The 17,348-nt window shown below is 53.0% G+C and overlaps 2 protein-coding genes across 2 annotated transcripts; one reads left to right on the top strand and one right to left on the bottom strand.

Moving 5' to 3' along the window:
* The first annotated feature begins 5,860 nt into the window (after positions 1–5,860).
* C19H16orf92 (chromosome 19 C16orf92 homolog) lies at positions 5,861–6,652 on the top strand. Its single transcript, XM_027948375.2, has 4 exons — positions 5,861–5,924; positions 6,191–6,337; positions 6,416–6,503; positions 6,631–6,652. Exons 1-4 carry the CDS (start codon positions 5,861–5,863, stop codon positions 6,650–6,652), a joined length of 321 nt encoding a protein of 106 aa, XP_027804176.2.
* A 999-nt stretch (positions 6,653–7,651) lies between these two features.
* On the bottom strand, positions 7,652–17,175 carry Tlcd3b (TLC domain containing 3B). The gene is made up of 5 exons (XM_027948805.2): positions 16,919–17,175; positions 11,641–11,724; positions 8,680–8,914; positions 8,193–8,288; positions 7,652–7,939 (listed from the first exon to the last, which is right to left on the bottom strand). Exons 1-5 carry the CDS (start codon positions 17,041–17,043, stop codon positions 7,652–7,654), a joined length of 828 nt encoding a protein of 275 aa, XP_027804606.1. The 5' UTR covers positions 17,044–17,175.
* Between the last annotated feature and the right edge of the window lie 173 nt (positions 17,176–17,348).

Below are 17,348 nucleotides of genomic sequence, written 5' to 3'. Positions count from 1 at the left end.
CAACGCTGGCTCATTCCCCCCGCCCCCCCATCCTCACGCCCCTCCCCTGCCGAGAGCTCGCGAGGGAGGAAAGAGGGCGTCTGTCCTCCCCTCTGGTAGCCGTAGGGGCGGGGCTTAGAGATCCGCAGTGACCTAGGGGCGGGCAGGGGAAGAGGGTCTGGTCCGCCTGCCGTCCCTGGCCCTGCATCTCCGGGTCGCCAAACTGGGGTGGGGAACCTCAGAGTCTGAAGGAGGAGACGAGACCGTGGCTTCCCCCATGCCTCCTCCATTTGGCTGTACTGGCATTTCTCCTGGTGACCCAACCCAGCCCCCAGGACCGCTGTTTCCTTCTCAGGGATGGCATCTCCTTTGGAAAACCACCCTTTCACACCCCACCCCCTGCCATTTCCAGTTCTGCCCCTAAGATGGGCAGTGATCTGGACTCTGTCCTGAATGCCCCCAGAGCCCTGCAGTCTCGGGAAGCTCTGCCACCCCACCCCCACCCTGCGCTGCCCCACACCTGCCACCAGCCTGGATCCTGTAGCTTTTGATCTTCAAGATCATTTGCTCCAAACTTACCACTCCAAAAGACAAAGTCCTCACAGTGGCTTCCAAGGACCTCATCACCCACTCTACCCACCACAGGTTGGAAACCTTACCTGCAGCTCCCAGAACCCACCTTGACCCCTCAGGCCTCTGGAACTTCTCTCAGTCACACTCCACCTGGGAGACCTGCCCTTCCTTCAGGGGTCATTCTGGGTCAACTCTTCCCTAGGAACCTTCCTAGAGCACGGTGGCACCCCCCTTCCCTTCTGCCCCTCAGCTTCCAGATACCTCAGACTCTGCTCTGCTGACAATTTTGTCTGAGCCTGTTTACATTTCTGTCTCCCATCAGCCAGGGAGTTACGAAGCAAGCAGGGGCTGATTCATCTCTGAGTCCCTGGTGGCCCAAACTGGTCCTGGAATTGTCAGCCTCACTCAATATTGAGACTTAAAACAGAGAATTTTGATTGCACAATTGTGAATATGCTTAACACCACCTAACTCCACACTTAAAAGTGGTTAAGGGCTGGGAGCTGGATACGTGCCTGTAATCCCATCTACTTGGAAGGGAGGCTGAGGCAGGAGGATCACAAGTTCTAAGCCAGCCTCAACCATTTAGTGACACCCTCTCTCAAAAATAAAAGTAAAAAGGACTGGGGATATAGCTCAGTGGTAGAGTGCCCCCGCGTTCATCCCTGTGCCAAAAAAAAAAAAAAAAAGTAAGGATGGTGCGTGTGGCTCTGTGGTAGAACAGTATTTATTTGCTTTCAAGAGGGTTCCATCCCCAACATCAAGAGAAAGTAGGAAAAGAAAAAAAAAAAAAGATTAAAATGGTAACTTGTGCTACATGTAGATGTTATGGGTTCGTATTTTATCACAGTATGTTTTAAAGTAAGAAAAATGTAGAGTCAAACTAGACTGAGACACCACCTTCACCTACCAACGGGCAAAATTCAAAGTGTCTGTTAATACATAATGTGAGTAAGGCTGTGGACAAGTGAGTACTACTTCTGCAGAGGTCAGTCTGGCAGTGGATTCCAAGGGCACACATTACACATACCCTTTGACCTTGACATTCCACTTCTAAGATTTTATCCTATAGATAAGCTGACCCATGGGCAAAATAATAAACATTGGAAGTTTTTTTTTTTTTTTGGAATCAGGGATTGAACCCAGGGGTGCTTAACCACTGAGCCACATCTCCAGCCCTTTTTGTGTTTTATTTTGAGACAGGGTCTCATTGAGTTGCTTAGGGCCTTGCTAAGTTGCTGAAGCTAGCTTTGAACTTATGATCCTCCTGCCTCAGTCTCCCAAGCCACTGGGATTACAGGTGTGTGCCACTATGCCCGGCCGTTTGAGGTTCTTTTTTGGGGGGGGATACTGGGGATTGAACTCGTGGCACTCGACCACTGAACCACATCCCCAGCCCTATTTTGCATTTTATTTAGAGACCAGGGTCTCACTGAGTTGCTTAGCACCTCCCTTTTGCTGTGAAGCTGGCTTTGAACTTGCCATCCTCCTGTCTCAGCCTCCCGAGCCATTGGGATTACAGGCATGTGCCACAGCACCCAGTTTGAGGTTCTTAACTTCAGCATGTTTCAAAAGCTTAGAAACAACAATGTGTAAGGGATGGAACTGGTTAAATCATACCCCAGTTATGGTATGATTTCATACAATCAAATAGTATAGTATGTAGCTATGAAAAAGGAGACTGCTTATGTACATGTACAGAATCATCTCTACAATCTTGTTTTAACTTAAAAAAAAAAGCAAGGTGCAGAGTGACATGTGTGGAATGCTGCCATCTGAGTGGCGGGAAAAAAAGCTTAGTTGTATTTCTCTGTGCATAAATTATTTCCAGAAGACTGCACAAGAAAATGGTAATTATGGTGACCTCTGAGGAGGTTGCTGAGGGGCAGGGAAGGGCAGGAATAGGAAAAACTTGGTTTCCAACTTATATTCTTTTGTATCTTTTAAATTTTATGCCACGTGCATATGTTCTTCCAAGGAATACATTAAAATTGTATATATTTGTGTGTGAGCCAGGGATTGATCCCAGGACATTGGGCATGCTAGGAAATTGTTCTGCCACTGATCCACATCCCCAGCCCCCAAATAAATAAATAAATAAGGAAATATAAATATATATTTACATATGTGTATACATATTCAGATATATACATATGCATGTACACACACACACACACACACATATATATAATTTTTTTTTGCAGTATTGAGGATTGAACCCAGGGTGCTCTACCACTGAGCTACATCCCCAACCTTTTATTATTTATATTTTTGAGACAGGATCTTTCTGACTTGCAGAGGCTGTCCTTAAATTTGCAATCTTCCTGCCTCCGTCTCCCAAAATCATGGAGATTACAAGTATGGACAACGCCCCCGGAGCCTGTTGAAGTAAGCCAGATAGGACATGGCCTTGGCTTGAACAAGGAAAAAAGTTTGGAAGCAGATCAAAGTAGGTGGACTTGAGATTTCGGTTGGAAGTGGAGTCCACAGGTCTTAATTTGGGGCTTGTTAGGTAAGAGGGAAGGATCTCTGTTTCTGTCAAGCACATCATCTCAGAGGAATGGTGAGGCCATTGGTTGAGATGGAAAGATGAGGTCAGGAGAAGGTTTGGAGTAGGAGAATCAAGAGCCTCGTTTGGGATCTATTGCGTTCGAGATGTTTTTTGGACGTAGAGAAGACTTCAAGCAGGAAGTTGGATATGGGAGTCTGGAGCTCCCAGGAGAGGTCTAGGCTGGAAATATACATTGGTGAGTCACCAGCATATAGATGGTATTTAAAGCCATGAGACTGGATGAGATCACCTAGGGAGAGAGTATAGTTAGAAAAGAGAAGACCCAAAGATGAGCTGGCGAGAGAAGAAATCTCAAAAATTGTCGAGGGTGGCTCCTGTGCTCAGAGTCAGGGATGGGGGCACCCTGCTGAGAGAGAGAGAATGAATCAAGAAGTAACCATTAAGTTTGGCAAATTAAGAAGTCACTGGTGGACTTGACCAAAGTGGCTTCAGTGGACGGGTGGGGATGAAGTCATATCAGAAGAGGTTGAAGAATACATTCACGGTGAAGGAGTGTAGACAGCAAGTGTAGACCTTTACTAGAATGATGCGCATCCATCATTCCATGATCCCAAGGGGAAGAAACACATCCTGGTGATTTTTTTTTTTTTTTTTTTTTTGTGGTGCTGGGGTTGAACCCAGGGCCTTGTGCATACAAAGCAAGCACTCTACCCACTGAGCTATATCTCCAGCTCTGTCCTGGTGATTCCTATAGAAGTCAGAGATGGAGTCCAGAACCCAGGAGGGCTCAACCACTAAGCCCTAGTCCCACCCATCTCCCCCCTTTTTTGAGACAGGTTCTCACTAAATTGCGGAGGCTGGCTTTGAACTTGGGATCCTCCTGCCTCAGCCTCCTAGACTGCTAGGATTACAGGCATGCGGCACCATGCCTGGCCTTCAGTACATTTACTTAATGGTTAGATAAATAGATGAACAGATAATCCGCTCATTCAAAGGTCTGGTGGAGAGAGCAGCAGTACTCTGTGGGGCGGAAACAGGAACCATCCCCGCTGTCCCTCCTATGCCCTGTGACTTCGAAGAGATAAGTGTAGGGGAAAGCAGCCCATAGGAACCAGTTCCAAGGAGGTTCATTCAGGTTATTTTTCTCTCCTCTTTTCCCTGTTCTTTCCTCTCTGGGCTTTTTTGTTGTTTAGGAAATACAAGCTATTGTGGTGAGACTCCCAGCTTGCCATGTGGGGAACAGGCAGGCTGGTACTTTGAGGTCCCCAAGGCAGAGAAGATAGAGAGGGACCCAGTGGAGGAAGGAGTGCCATCTGTGGGACAGAGGCCCCCACACAAGCTGGACATGCGCCTGGCTTTGGGGCAAGCCAAGGAACTGGGTCTCTCAGAGACTGTGGCAGAGACAGGCATTTGTGTATTAAATCCAAGGAGACCCTCAAATGTCCTTAGCCAGGGTGGGCTGGAACATGTCTGTGACAGACCGACCTACCTGCCAATCAGAGGAGAGCTAACTCTTATAAGCCAGGATGAGGGCACAGGAGTGACTATGGCTGTTGGAAAGTGACCAAGAGAGACTGTGGAGGGGCCCACCAGCCACCAAAGGGCAAACAGAGATATAGAGGAGTCTTCAGAGGCTCTGTGAATGTCCAGGAGACCTGCCTTGGAATGGGCCAGAGGAATTCTTCTGACGACCCCCCAAGCCACCAGTCCCCAGCTGTCCCTTTTCCTACTGCACCAGATGCAACCTGTGGGAAAAGCAGGAGCTGGGGCTGGAGGTGCAGCTGTGCCTTCCCTGGTGAGAAGAGGCGAGGTCGGCAGGCCCGGACACTGCTGCCACCTGGTGGGCAAATCCTGCTATTTCTCTTGGTCGTGGATTCCAGACTCATTCTCTGCTGAGCACTAAGGTTTGGAGGCGGGTGGGAAAGACCCCTGTGTCTCTGAACTTGGGGACACAATGCAAGCAAGGGGGAACCCCAGAAAGGGAAATACACCTCCTAGGAAGTGTATTTCCCTCATTTCACCTTTTGTGCTGTTTCGGTCTTCCATTAGTGGGACAAGGATACCTACCTGGTAGGAAATTGCAGTAGTTAGATGAGTTGCTTTATGCAAAGTACCTGTCATATTAATAAACACTACCTGTGGTTGACCCAAGGGACAACTGAGGTGTGTGTAGCCTTGTCTCCCACCCCAAAAATGTGCCTGTATATAAATCCATGGCCCTAGGTTTTGGAAAGATAGCCCCACCCAGTCCCAACAAAATATAAGTTCTGGAGCCACCATTATTATTTTTTTATTTGTGTATTTATTATTTTTTGTGGTGCTGGGGATCCAACCCAAGGCACAGCACATGTCACACGTTCTGCCACTGAGCTAACCACCACTCTTTGTTGTTGTTGTTGTTGTTGGTACCAGGAATTGAACTTAGGGGCACTCAACCTCAGAGCCACATCCCCAGACCTACTATGACAGGGCCTCACTGAGTTGCTTAGTGCCTCACTGTTGTGGAGGCTGGTTTTGAACTCATGATCCTCCTGCCTCAACCTCCTAAGCTGCTGGGATTACAGGCCTGCACCACGACACCCAGCGGTCACCACCGCTCTTACTGTCTTATCAATCACATTGTCCTAAACTCGGAAGGCTCTGTGGGCCCCAACTGCTCCCATTCTGCTTCGGGGTTTGGGGGAATGGTCCAACTCCTAGCACTTTGCTCCCTCCTCTCCTGTCACCCCAGAGTATGACATCAGAAAGGGTCTGAGCTGTGACATCATAGAGCCCTACCCTGTAAAAGAAGGGGTCATGAGGCGGTGGCAGTGGGTACCCATGTGGGTGTGGCTGGCTGGACTGGGGGCCATAGAAACAGGTGGGAAGCTCCCAGTGAGTGGAGGGGAGAAAAGAGGCTGGGGGACAAGGGACAATGCCCCCAAGGAACTCGAGACCAGCCCCGGGCCTTTCTCTCCCCACTCCACCTTCTTCTCCCATCTGCCCCGTCTCAGCCAGTGTTCGCCCCTCGTGGGAGCGCAGCTGACCCCAGAGGAAACAAAATTGAGTCGAGAGTCAGCCTCTGCCTCTGGGGTCAGGGGCAGGGGTCTGCTTGGCTGTTGTCACAGACTTTGCTCTGGACCCTAGCGCCCAGCCCAGAGTTGGCCCCAGGATCAGAGCCTCCACTCTTCATAGACAGACTTGACTTCTTTGATTACCCAGACTCGGACCAAGCCAGCATTCTGGCCGTGGCCCAGTTTATTGGAGAGAGGCCTGTGGTCTTTGTTAAATCAGGTATGACCCAGTTTGGGACAGGGGCCTCCCTCCTCGGGGGCTAAAGGAGAGCTGCCCCTGACCTTCCTTGTCCGGCAGGTTCTAGCCCTGGGCTCTTCAATCACATCCTGGTGGGAGTCCTGGTGGTGGCCTTCCTCTTCCTCCTTTTCCAGTTCTGCACCCACATGTGAGGCCTGCCCCATGCCCCTGGCCCTACCCCTCAACCTTCCTAGGGAGAGGAGAGGTGGGAGGACCCAGGTCTGGGGGAGGCGGTATGATGGATCACCTTTTCCAATGACCTCTGTACCCCATAGGAGCTTCCAGAAAGGGGCCTAAGGAGCCACAAGGGCCCTGGACGCAGCCTGAGTGCCCAAATCCACCCTCCTCTGCTGATAAATAAAGGTCCTGGCCTCCTCCCTCCCTGACTGCTCAGTGACCAGCTGGGGTGGGGTCGCTGCCCTCTCTTTGGTCATTCTGCTCCACATTCCCCAGGTCCCCACCTCCTTCCTTCCCTGCCCTAAAGAACTGGGCAAAGACAGTCAAGGTGGCGTTCACGCAGACGCAGATCGTCTTTATTAGCGGTCTGTAAAGCACCTCCCAGGGTCCCCCGACCCCAGATTGGAGGAAGCCTTGAGAGGTCTGTAGCACCAGGGACATGCCAGGGCCCGAGGGCAAGATGTGCAGCCTGATGGGAAGGGGCTGGGTGCCCTTCACCGGCCCCCCCGGGGTTGCTCAGCACTGGGAAGGCTGGGGGTGGGGGTAGCAGCCACCTCCCTCCCCACCCCAGCAAATCAGTTTGAATTTGAGTGAATAAATAAAATAAATAAAATCCCTCAGGCCGGCCTCCCTGGAGAGGAGCTGTGAGGCCGCAGCCAGCCCTCAGGAGGCCCGCGGGGTGAGTCAGGGTGTCCCCTCTCTCCCAGGTGACCCGGGAGCAGAGAGGGGTTTGCAGCAGAGGGGCTGGGATGTATGTCCTTGGCAGCAGGCCACCCCCATGTCCTTGACTCCTGGTCCCCTTGAGTCCCTATCTCCCCACAGGCCCCCCAGCCCTCGGCAGGTAGGAAGTGCGCTCCCTTCCCCTTTCCTGGCTGTCCCAGCGCAGGGGGTGCGAAGGGGCTCAGCCTGGCTCCTGAGAGAGGTCCCCTCTCTCCCTGCCTTGTGGTCACCTGCTCCTGTTCTTAGCCCCTGAGGGAAGATGCCCCTCCCCCTCTGAGTCCATCGGTCAGTCCTGGGGCTGTCAAAGCAAGGGGCCCCTGGCTCCCAACCCCCACCCACTAGCCCCAGAGCCCTGTCCCCAAGGGGGGTGCAGGTGGGGAGGGTCCCCAGGCCCCACCCTCAATCCTGGGTCTGACAGGGAGAAGGTGGCGGGGAGCCTCGGGGCCGGAAGAGGCGGCAAGCCCCGCGGCAGATGAGGAAGAACCAGTAGAGCTGGGGGGCGAGCAGCAGCGCGGCGCCCAGGTTGACGTGGGCCGGGATGGCCAGGGGCACAGCCAGCAGGGGCAGCCCGGCGTGGCGACCGTAGGCCCAGTACAGGTAGGGGAAGAGCAGCACCCGGCAGCACAGGAAGCTGAGCAGCATCAGGGCCCCGTTCACCTTGTGCAGCAGCGTGTGCTGCTGCTTGTACTGCAGACAGAGCACAGGTGACAGGGCGGGGAGCAAAGGCCCTGTCCCCTCTGCGCACCCCCTGTCCATCTTCCCGCAGGTCAGAGGCCTCAGAACAATCCCCCACCGCTGCCTCCCCTCCAGCCAGCCTGCGTCTCCTCCCACGCCTGACACTGCACCTGGCGGCCTTTAAAGAGCCCCAGAGGGTCCCTGAAAGTGCCTGCCCTGCCTGGGCCCTGGGATCAGGCTCCTATGCCCTCAGGTACCCTCTCACCTGGATGAGGATCTTGCCAAGGCAGACAAAGGGGGTGCTGACTTCTGCCATCAACATGCAGCCTAGAAAGAAATCTCCCTTCCCCTGTCGCCACACCTGGGAGGAGAGGCAGGAGGGTGAGGGGCAGCCCTTCCTCTCCCCCATCACTTAACTGGAGAATTTCAGGAGCAAAGCTGGGCGCCTTGCCTCTCTGCATCCCTCCTAGAGTCCTGCAGGTAAGATGGCCCCTCACACCTCAGGGGAGGAGACAGAGGCTCAGAGACACGCAGCAGAGGCTCCACAAAGTGCCACAGCTGGGCACGGTCCTGCTGGGCCAGGCTGATTCTAGACCTTTGTGCCTCCTGTGACCCGGGCTGGGCTGGTGCCCAGGAAATGTCCCTCCACCCCATCCTGCTGGGAGGGCCCCCAGGCCCCTGCAGCTGGTGTGATGTGAAGGACAAGCACCCCCCTGCGCCCCGCCAGGCCACCTGGCTCTGGGAGCACTCACCACGGAGACGGGGAAGCACACCAGCACCATGACAGCGTGGTGGAGCACCATGAGGAACTCCTTGTGCAGGTAGCCTCGCACCACGGCCCAGGTGCTGCCCGGTGCTCTGCGTCTCCCGTTGTCCTCTCCATGCCCTTTGACCTGGTGCTTGTGCCAGTGGCAGAGGAACATGGCGTAGATGTCGTAGATGAAGTAGGGCACTGCAAATTGCGTGTAGGCGGAGGAGAGCCAGTGTCTGTGGGGCAAAGAGAGGGGGAGGGATCAGGAGAGGGAATGGATGGCTCCTGGTGCCACCAGCACCCGATGCTCCACCAGAGGCAGATCTCAAGGGACGCCCACAACCCTGAGATAGAAGTGAAGTCTCAGGTGAGAACACAGTGAGTTATGGATGATGGAACCGAAGGGTGGAGGGAATAAACTTGCCCAATGTCATATAGTCACACAGCTGCTGAATGTTGGGGCTGGGATTCAAACAGACAGACCTCAGAAACCACCATGCTGCGCTTGGGTTCTCTCTCTCTCTCTCTCTCTCTCTCTCTCTCTCTCTCATATACTTGGGGAAAAAGAAAAGAAGACCAGGAAACACCTATAGATCAAAGGGCAGAGATGCAAGATATGAAGAGAATCAGATTAGGACAAAGCACACAGGAAGTAAAGACCTATGGTTGAAGACCAATTGCTCATTTAGTACAGCCAAGTACTATACTAATATCGAAATCTCTACATTGTGTAAACTTATTTACTCCTCACAAAAACCCTACAAAAAGCCATACATGGTGGCACACACCTGTAATCCCAGCAACTTGGGAGGCTGAGGCAGGAGGATCACAAGCTCAAGGCCAGCCTCAGCAACTTTGTGAGGCTCTAAGCAACTTAGCAAGACCCTGTCTCAAAGTAAAAAAAAAAGAGCTGGCGATGTGGCTCAGTGGTAAAGCGTCCCTGGGTTCATTCCTTGATACAAACAAACAAACAAACAAAAAAACCCACCATAAAAAGTAAGCATGGCTTTCATCCCCATTGTACAGATGAGGAAACCGAGTTACAGAAAGGATAAGCCAAGGAATAACCACGGGAAGCTCTCTCTCTCTCTCAGCCCACAGGCAAGGTAGAGGTGCTACCAGTGCTGCTTGTTCTGCCTGAAGGTGGCCTGATTGCTTGCTTTTTCAGGTCCTGCCAAGCATTAAGAAGAAAATGCTGAGCAAAGGTGCCACGGACAGAGAAAGTTCTACATATATTGAGAGTAAACAAAACCCGAGAAGCACGTGGATATGCAACATTGCATTTTTCTTCTTGAGTCAGCACAGTGGCACTTTCTGCAGTCCTGAGACAGGTCTAAGGTGGGAGTGGAAGGTCCAAAAAGCAGGCCTGGGGGAGCCTGCCCAGCTAGCCAGGGGACAAACACAAAGTCAGCTAGAGGCACTTCATAGAGAAAGAGCCAGAGCCACACGTGAGGAGCTCCGGGGGTAGAGGTCAGCTGAGGACAGGGGGTGGTCCCTGGGAAGGCTGGGTGGGAAGGGGCCAGGCAGCCCACTGGCACCAAGATGATGTCAGGGAAGAGGACTTGAGACCCATGGCGCGGTGGTTCTGGGCATGAGATGGGAGAGGCAGCTGGTCAGAAACAAAGGGCAAGTAGTTCAGGGAGAAGGTGGGAGAGGACCAAACTGGCCTCAGAGAAGTTATAGCAGGAAGTGGTCCAGAGAGCTGGCCCAGTAGACATGATGGGGATGGGACAGATGGGACCTTGGAGTGTGGGGGAAGAGGCAGAGGGGCCCCAGGCCCTGGGATGCCATGTGGAGTGTTAAGTCCCATCCCCACCCTCTCAGCAATTAGGTGCTCAGAAGTAGGAACAGCTGTTGCCCCTGGATTAACCCTGATCCTCCCTACCTACCTGAGGATTAAAGGGGGAAGGAGGGACAGGAGCAGACCTGGAGGAGGGGGAGGAAATGCAAGAATGGAAAGGTGACCTCTGGGTAAGAAGGCATGAGAAAGGGACTCGTGGAAGCCCAGGCTTGCCTTGGACCCTGTGGCAGGAAAGAGCATGGAGAAGGCGGGAAGAAGCCAAGTCTCTGGGCTGGGTCTGAAGAAAGAGTTAAGCCAAGAACTAACTGTTCTACTCACTTCCTTACAGAGGAGAGAACTCACCCCCAGGAAAAGAGGAGGCAAAGAGAGAACAGGGGCACCTCTAGATCAGGGTCATCCAGACAATATCACCTGGGTCTCCAGGGACATGAGGGAAGGAGAGCAGAACCAGTGGGGCAGGTGTCACGGGCACCCTCGCCGCAGGCAACTTGCAGCAGCCTGTGGTCAGCCAGGACAGGCTGGTCAGCACCATGGACAGGGCCCATCTCCTCCTCCTCCTCCTCCTCCTCCTCCTCCTCCTCCTCCTCCTCCTCCTCCTCCTCCCTCCTGCCCCACCTCTCCAGCCTGGGCCTCTCTGGCAAGCACCAGGCACTGCAGCAGCTGCCTGTGCCAAATTTTGGCCTGTTCGCCCTCCCTTCCCCTTCCCCCACTGCCTGACCTCATGGCCTCCTGTGTCATCTCTCCTCTCTCGGGAGCTGAGGCGACACACCTGAATTCTGGGAGGAGTTAAGGGGTGAGCCCGGCCTGAGAGGAGAGCACGGCAGTTGAGTTTGTTGGAAGGTGGGTCTGAGGGGTGGTGTAGGTGGAGACAGAGGAAGTGACATTCAGAGCCCACTACAATACAAGAGGCCCGGAAGCTGACCAGGAACGCTTTGAGGGTTCTCTTTGATCCCTACTTCTGCTCTCCTGGTTCTGACCTTTGAGGACAAGACAGGATAAATTTATCCCTGGTGTTGAGTTGCAGCTGTGGCAGTAAAACTTGCTCAGGCCCAAGTGAAGAGCGTGGGGACCACTGGTGGCTCCCCAGAGGATCTCGGGTATTCTGGGATCACACACATAACAGAGGAGGGACTTGGGCAGAGGTGGGTGCGTGACACTTACTGGTCATCGATGATGTGCTTGCAGGAGGTGGAGACGATGTAGCCAGCTGTGGAGGCCATGATGGCTTGGACGGAGGACACTAACCTGGGGAGACAGAGGGAGGAGTGGCAGGTGGGGAGGTGCGTGCCTTGACATCTCCTTTTCACTAGTAGTTATTTGCTTTGGGTTTGGTCACTTCTCAGGCCATTCCTGGCTCACCTCCCAAGACTGGGCTTTCCCAGATTCACCCACCCTACACCACCTCCAGAGTCCTGAGTTGCTCCGCCACTGTCCCTCAGTTTGCCCCATTCCTGGTGGCCTTCCCCTTCCCTTGGCTTGTGAATACTGAGTGGCCTTCCTCTCAGGACACAGGGAGGTCACCCTGAGGTGAAACAATGCTGGGAATGTGTGGCTGAGAGCAAAGCCTCTGCCCAGGAGGGGACGCCCAGGAGGGCAAGGGGAGCCTGTGCTGTTCCTGCCCCACTTCGCTGCCCAGTCACCATGCCACCCATTACTCGGGCCCCTGGCCCTGCAGTGAACCCAAATTCCTCCTGGCCACTTTCCCACTGTCTCCTTGACTGCCACGGAGCTCCCCTCCCGGTGATGGCCCTAATTCCAGGGTTGTAGAGAGTTCCACTGTTCACTCCTCTGTGCCTCGTCCCCAACACTCATCCTGATTCACACATGGTGCTCTTCCCCTTGTTCCCTGACATCTTATAGGAATGTTTTAGTCACATGCTGGCCCTGTTTGGGAGGTGGGAGGGTGGCTGGGAGAAGGGAAGAAAAGCAGTCTGAACACTAGTAGACCAGATGGCTGGTTTGGGGAGGTCTCCTGGGAAGGTGAGTAAGACCCCCAAAGGAAGGGAGCTTGGCAGCAGAGCCCACTGACCACTGCCAGGCTCCCCGTCCCCACAGGGGCCAAGGGTGCAGGGAAGTGATGGGGTCCCTTCTGTCCCCATAAAGCCTGAGAAAGAGAAAGGGACTAAGCTGGGGAGGGGATGCCGTTTACCTGGCTGAGACAATGACCGCGTCGGCCTCCTCCCAGCGCAGCTGGGGCAGCCGCTGGAGCGTGTTCTTGGAGAGGAGGAAGAGTCCGGGGAACACCACCCCCCCAGCCACCATTGGGGTCAGCATGGTGGCTCAGGACTCGGGCAGGGAGACTCGAGCGGGTCAACAAGGGGCAGAGAGGCAGGGCTGAGGGGAGTTGGAGGTGGAGCCGGGATGCGGAGCCGGGGGAGGGAGGGAGGGAGAGGAAGGGGCACAAAGGGGACAGGGCGGGGACGGGATGGGACAAGGGAGCTGGACCAGAGGAAGAGAGAATGGGACTCTGGATCAGACTGGGGACACAGGGAGAGGGCTGGCCAGGCAGAGCAGGGAGCCCAAGGACGGGAGCAGGGAGCAGGAGAAAGCGGTGAGGGATGGGAAGAGGCGACAGGGGAGGACTTGGTGAGGACCGAGAGAGAGGGGACAGGAGGAGGAGGATGCAGCTGGGGGAGGGGAGGGAGAGCCGCGGCAGGTGGGGGGGTTACGTGGGGAGACTGGGAGGGCCCGAGGAGGCGGGCTGGGGGGAGAGGTGCCAGCCCTGAAAGGAGGGAGGGGGAGGGACGGAGCCAGAGGAGCGGCGGGGCGAGTGGTCAGCGGTCAGCACTGCTCTCCCGCCACCACCGCCTCCTCTCGGCTGCCGCCACAGTCCTTGCTGCCTGGCAGGGACGCGGCACATGGCATTATAGAGAGTTCATGCCCAGCCCCCTGCCCCCTCTGTGGGGAGGGGGAGGGGGAGGGGAAGCTGCCAGCCTGGGGAGGGCGGGGGAAGGGTGGGGAAATGATGGCACCGACCAGACACCAAGAAACCGGACCTGCAGCAGCGTCTCCCATGCAGCTCTGTGCCACAGCAGCGGCTGCGACAGAGATGGGGGGAGCAGGGAAAGAGGAAGGGGGAGGCCCTTAAAGAGACAGCAGCTGCGGCACAGGGGGGCTATTGGGGACAAGGGCCATGGAAGGGATGGCTCTTCTCGAGGGAAAGAAGGTGATCTGGGGCTCCCTGGCCAGCTGCGAGGGGGCTCTAAACCCCCATGATGGGCCTGACCCCATTTCCCATCAGCACTTTGAAGTGCCTGGTATTTCCTCCTCTGCCAATGCCTCCCAAGATGTGACTGTCAGTGGCCTGCCAGGGATCTCAGCTTAGGGGCGTCTACTCCTGCCAAAGAGAGGGTTCCCTGGGGAAGGGAGCTGCAGGAAGTGGTGCATCTCAACACAGAGTCCTTCAGACCCAGAGCCCCTGCTCCACCCCCAGGAGAGCGAGGAACTGAGAAGCATGAAGCACCTTGTATGTGTCCCCAACTCAGCTGCACGACTGCCCCATGTCCTTATCTACTGCTGGAACAGTACCAGGTGGCTGTGCTTGTCCCCTTTCTACTGGTCAGGAAATGGTCCTAGGCACTGAGTGATGCTCCCAGGGTCACAAAGTTAAGAAATGGTGGGAACTCAAAAGAAAACCCGCCTGGAGCCCAGGAGGCTCCGGCCACATTCCTCAGGCTGCCTGGCCTCCCCTGGCTCCCTAGGTGCCCACCGCTTTCTTTTGCTCCTGGTTCCCCTTCCTCTGCTACTTCACAGAACAGTCCAGTTTCAGAGAGGAAAAGGGTCTCAGGGGTTGGCTGGACAGAGTCCCTCATTCAATCACTAGGAAAGTAAGGTCCAGTGACTTGGTCAAAGTCAACTAGGCCAACTCAGAGCTGTTCCTCACTTTCACGTGGCCCCTCTGGAGTCCTGCCTTCTGTTCTGAACCAATGGTTCTGTGGATGTCTTCAGGACATGGCTCTTGCTACCCAAACCATACTTTGGTCTCCAGGTTTGCCCTGAGCTATGGCTCAATAATCAGGGCTACAGTTGGCCTTTCCCCCTCCCAAAGCCCACTCCTCTCCTAAAGAGGCAAAGGCTGGAATTTGCAACTTTGTGCTGCCCTCTAGTGGCCTAGGAAAGACCAGGACAAGTCTCACCTTAGGCGGGAGTTGGAAACAGTTTTAGAGACAATTTGTAGACTTAGTTCCTGACCTCAGGGCTTCACTTAAGAAAAAGGGGCCCAATTTCCTGACCTTTATTATATTCTAACCAATTTTCATAGCGACTTATGTTGATTCTTATTTAATCTTCCCAGGTGGTGGTATTCTCAGTTCATTGAAGAAACTGAGGTTTAGAAGTTTAAAAAACAAAAACTTGCCAAGATAAAACAGCTATGAAAATTGGTTAGAAGCTGGATTTTGAACCAATGTTTGCTTAACTCCAGAGTCAAAAATGAGCAAAACTGCAAAAGGAACTCAGGAGGACACCAAAACTAAGGACCACAGACTTGGTCAAGGAACTGTGGTTTTACCTTGGATGAGGTAAAACAAGGGTTTGTGCTTTTTGCATGTGTGATTTTTTTTTTCTGCCAGGCATTCACTTGGACACCCTAATGAATTCTGCCTTCTGCATACTCATTGTCCTAACTATGGTTTGAAATAGCTCACCTTTTGTCAAATGGATCATAAATTTGCAGCTCGAGGGCTCAACAGATCCCACAGGCTTATTTATCTATTTGCACTCAGGATTAAAGCTAGGGACCCTTTGCCATTGAGCTACATCCCCAGCTTTTTAATTTTTTTTTGCAACAGGATCTTGCTGAATTGCTTAGGGCCTCAGTCTCCACAGCTGCGGGGATTACAGTACGTGCCACAATGTCAAGGCCACAAACATGTTGTTTCACCAATATGGTGTTGTCAGCAGAGTACAGGATTTTCTTAATTTAATTTCTAATTTTTTGTCTATGTTCCAAGATTGCCAAATTTCACAGAAAAGCTCGACTTTGCCAGGCACAGTGGTGCATGCTGTCATCCCAGTGGCTTGGGAGGCTGAGACAAAAGGATCCAGAGTTCAAAGCCAGCCTCAGCAAAAGCAAGGCACTAAGCAACTCAGTTGCTAAATAAAATACAAAATAGGGCTGGGGATGTGGCTCAGTGGTTGAGTGACCCTGAGTTTAATCCGAGGTCCACCCACCCCTCCCCCCAAAAAAAGGAAAAAAAAAAAAAGGAATGCTCAACTTCTAGCCTGGGGATATAGCTCAGTGATAAAGCACTTGCCTAAAATATTTGAGACCCTACATTTGATCCCCAGTAGCAAAAAAAAAAAAAAAAAAAAAATCTCAACCTCTTTTAAGAAAGAATCAGAACAGGTAACATAATGATTTGTTTGTGTTTTGTTTTGCAGTACATGGAGTGGAACCCAGCAGCACTTTACCACCAAGCTACATCCCCAGCCCTTTTATTTTTTAAATTTTGAGACAGGGTTTCAAAGTTGCCCAGGGTGGCATCAAACTTATGATCCTCCTGCCTCAGCCTCCCAAGTCACTGAGATTATAGGTACATCACATCACCCAGCCTCCAAAATGTCTTGCTGGAGTTGAGCACCCGCTATGGCCATTGGATGGAGTCCTCCAGCTCAGACATCTTTGTGTTATTTTCAAGAATTTGCAATCCCTCCTTGAGAGATGCTAATTCACATGACTCTCACCTAAACATCTCCATGAAGAAAGGAAAGGGAGTGTCATAATTATTAAACCCATTTTGAAGTGAGGAATTTGAAGCTCAGAGGCTAAAGGACTTACCAAAGATTCCATAGCCAGTGTTTTTTTGAACTGGCTTGAACTCAGGGGCACTCAACCACTGAGCCACATCCCCAGCCCTATTCTGTATTTTATTTAGCAACTTTGCTTAGTGCCTTGTGGTTGCTGAGGCTGGCTTTGAACTGGCTATCCTCCTGTCTCAGCCTCCCAAACCACTGGGATTACAGGTGGGCGCCACAGTGACCAGCCATAGCCAATTTCTTTTTGTTTTTGTTTTGGGGTACCAACCATTGAATTCAGGGGCACTTGACCACTGAGCCACATCCCCAGCCCTATTTTGTATTTTTATTTAGAAACAGGCTCTCACTGAGTTGCTAAGCACCTCACTTTTTGCTGAGGCTGGTTTTGAATTTGCGATCCTCCTGCCTTAGCCTCCCGAGCCACTGGGATTATAGGTGAGCAGTGTCTTTTTGTGTGTGTGGTGCTGCAGATTGAACCCAGATCCTTGTGCATGTGAGGCAGGTACTCTACCAGCTGAACTATATCCCCAACCCATGGCCCATGTCTTTTGCCTCCTAACCCCGGGCCGCATCAGATCCCACATTCTCCTTCTGCTTCCGCCACTACCTAGTCCTGAAGTGAAGAGATCAGCTCCAGCAGCCCTGGCCCCCAGGAAAGATACTCTCACCCTGGTCTTCTTACTTGGATGCCACCAAAACAGCCTCTCTTGCCTCCATCTGCAGTTTGGTGTAGTTCTGCAGGCCCCAACGGAGGATAGCGAAGAATACTGGGAAGAAGACGCAACCTAGTACAAAGAGCAGGGCCATGCCTGTCTGAGGTAGAGAAGGGGAAAAGAAATGGTTATGAGAACTCCTTAACCCTGCAGTGGTCCGTGAGATCCACTCAGCTGCAGCCACTGAAAATCATTGCGTTTCTAACATCCTTCATCCGGGGTAATTGAACATCCTGGTGTTTGGTTTTTTTTGTTTCCTTTTGTTTAAACCTAGTATTATTTCATTCATTTTCCCTGCCATCCCTGAAGCTGACCTACACCTCCTAGTCCATCTCACACCTTAAAATGGCTTCTCTTTCTCCTCCACCGCAGTGATGTGCCTGCCCTTTCTTAACTCCA

Source organism: Marmota flaviventris, chromosome 19 (genome assembly GCF_047511675.1).
Source record: "Marmota flaviventris isolate mMarFla1 chromosome 19, mMarFla1.hap1, whole genome shotgun sequence".
NCBI classification, from domain to species: domain Eukaryota; kingdom Metazoa; phylum Chordata; class Mammalia; order Rodentia; family Sciuridae; genus Marmota; species Marmota flaviventris.
The sequence above is the reverse complement of the archived record's forward strand: the minus strand, read 5'-3'. Positions and strand labels throughout refer to the sequence as shown.